At 48.2% G+C, this 2,431-nt stretch overlaps 1 protein-coding gene across 1 annotated transcript; it reads left to right on the top strand.

Annotated features, from left to right (window-relative positions):
• Window positions 1-425: 425 nt before the first annotated feature.
• B3GALT5 (beta-1,3-galactosyltransferase 5) lies at window positions 426-2,117 on the top strand. Its single transcript, XM_060009793.1, has 2 exons — window positions 426-551; window positions 1,182-2,117. The coding sequence occupies exon 2, from the start codon at window positions 1,182-1,184 to the stop codon at window positions 2,115-2,117; it is 936 nt and encodes a 311-aa protein (XP_059865776.1). The 5' UTR covers window positions 426-551.
• The last annotated feature ends 314 nt before the right edge of the window (window positions 2,118-2,431 follow it).

The following is a 2,431-nucleotide window of genomic DNA, read 5'->3' as shown; positions in this document are numbered from 1 at the left end:
ATAACATTCTGAAAACGTGGACAGTGAGTTGAGAATTGATGGGTTGGTTTCCTCCCTGTGTTAGGTTCTTTAAGCATCCTCCATGGACTCTGTTACGTGACTGTCACTGGCTTACATGTCTGTCGTGTCTCCTTAAAAATTTCTGGCTGCTGTCCTAACCCATTAGGCTAAAAAGATTCCTGGATATTTGCTTGCTGTTATTATTGTCAACAGGGGAACCGTGTGTTGGGATTTGTCTTGACTGGACCCATTTTACAGATGAGAAAAGTGAGGCTGGGGATTAATGTCTTGCAGGTGGGTGGTGCATCAGCACTACAGCAAATGCTTCAGTACAGCAAAAGGTGAAGAGCTGCCGGTGAGGCATGAGTGCTTTTAATGACACTATTCTTTTTGGTTTGCCCTTATAGGGCGTCCCAAGGAAGAGAATCATTGTTTTGGCAAACAAACCAGGCCCAGAACCTGATCGTGCTGAATGTCATATGCTGACAGCTCTTGGAATCTTCCCTTTGGCTTAGCTTTCAACCCAGAGGTTCATCTTACCCAGGAAAAGAGTGAGTTATTTGCTTTCTTAATGTTATAACACTGACATGGATAATCCTGAATTTGTGGAGCATAAAAGAGAGGTGAGCAAAAGATAAGAGAACCAGGAGATTTAAACAGTAAGCTAAAAACAGAACAGAACAAAACAAAAAACGGCCACTGCTAGCAGAGACGGAATTCCAAGGTAGTTGTGCACATCTGAAGACTGGTCTTGCTTCTTTCTGGGAGTGATGAAGTGGTACTTAAATCAATCAGAGAAGAATGCCAGTGGCCTGTACATGTAGGCCTAGCCTTGCAGGTTCTCTAGCCAGATGTCGTTATGGAGTCAGAGAAGGGCAGAACCGGAAGGACGGGCCTAGTGAGCCCTGTGTTTCCATATCCTTCTGGGTAAGGAATGTGAGGCTCCCATCGGTGAAGGGCTGCCTGAGCCTGATCTTCCGCTAGGGGGTGAGAGATGCTGGCAGCCGTCTCTGCCTCTGTGTGGAACCATGGTTCTCCACTTCTGTCTGCAACAAGATTCCAGAGTTTCTAAAACCTGAGCCATGAAACGTGGGTCTTGTCCCCCATCTCAGCCTCCCAGGGTAAAGCTCAACAGGCACTCCTGCTTTTGAGGTCTAACCATTTGACTTTGTTCCTTTCAGATGGCTTATGTGAAGATGAGATGGATTTATATTTCCCTGGTGGTCCTGGGAGCCCTTTGTCTGTATTTTAGCCTGGATGGTCTGAGTCCTTTTAAAGGCGAACCATTGGTTTTCAAGAACGAAGGTGGGAGCTTCCTTCAGCTCCCAGATATAGACTGCTGGCAGGACCCCCCCTTCCTCGTCCTGCTGGTTACTTCATCCCACGAGCAGATGTTTGCCCGCTCGGTCATCCGGAGCACGTGGGGGAGAGAAAAGATCGTGAGGGGAAAACGAATAAAAACATTCTTCCTCCTGGGAACCACCCCCAGTAAAGGCATGTCGAGGGCCGTGTCCCAGGAGAGCCAACAATATCACGATATTATCCAGAAGGACTTCGTGGATGTTTATTCCAATCTGACTCTGAAGACCATGATGGGTATGGAGTGGATCTACCGCTTTTGTCCGCAGGCATCTTTCGTGATGAAAACAGACTCTGACATGTTTGTCAACATCTACTATCTGACTGAACTGCTCCTGAAGAAAAACAGAACAACTCGGTTTTTCACCGGCTACTTAAAACTAAACGAATACCCAATCAGGAAAAGGTATAATAAGTGGTTTGTTAGTAAATTCGAATATCCGTGGGACAAGTACCCGCCCTTTTGCTCCGGTGTTGGCTATGTTTTCTCCAGCGATGTGGCGGGCCAGGTGTACAACGTGGCTGAAAGTGTCCCATTCATTAAACTGGAAGATGTCTTTGTGGGGCTCTGCCTGGAAAAACTGCAAATCACACTGCAGGAGCTTCACTCCAAGCAGACTTTCTTCCCCAATGGGTTACCCTTCACCATATGCCGTTACAAGAAGATCGTGGCCTGCCATCACATCGAGCCTCACAATATCCTGCTGTATTGGCAGGCTCTGGAAAATTCCCTGGAGGAAGAGTGTCCAGATATCTGAAGGGAGCCCAGCGGCACATCTGGACACACAGCAGACAGCCCGCGGTGATGGTGTTTGAAAGATCTTGGATGGCACGGCTGAGACTCCTGGGGTAGGGAGGGAGTAAGGAAGGAAGAGGCCGAAGAGTGAGGGTGATATCCTGAAGGCTTCCCGATCTAAACCTGAACGCCACCGCGGACGAATCCCCATCTGGTGCCCCGAGCCATCACAAATACTCTCTCTTGAGTACCTACCCTGTTGCACTAAGTGATGTATGCCTGCATTTTCTCATGTCCGGGGTCAGCATCTATACGGAGTGGTGGGTGTTAGCACCC

This window comes from Delphinus delphis, chromosome 4, assembly GCF_949987515.2.
Source record: "Delphinus delphis chromosome 4, mDelDel1.2, whole genome shotgun sequence".
NCBI lineage: Eukaryota > Metazoa > Chordata > Mammalia > Artiodactyla > Delphinidae > Delphinus > Delphinus delphis.
This window is presented reverse-complemented; position numbering and strand designations above follow the sequence as displayed.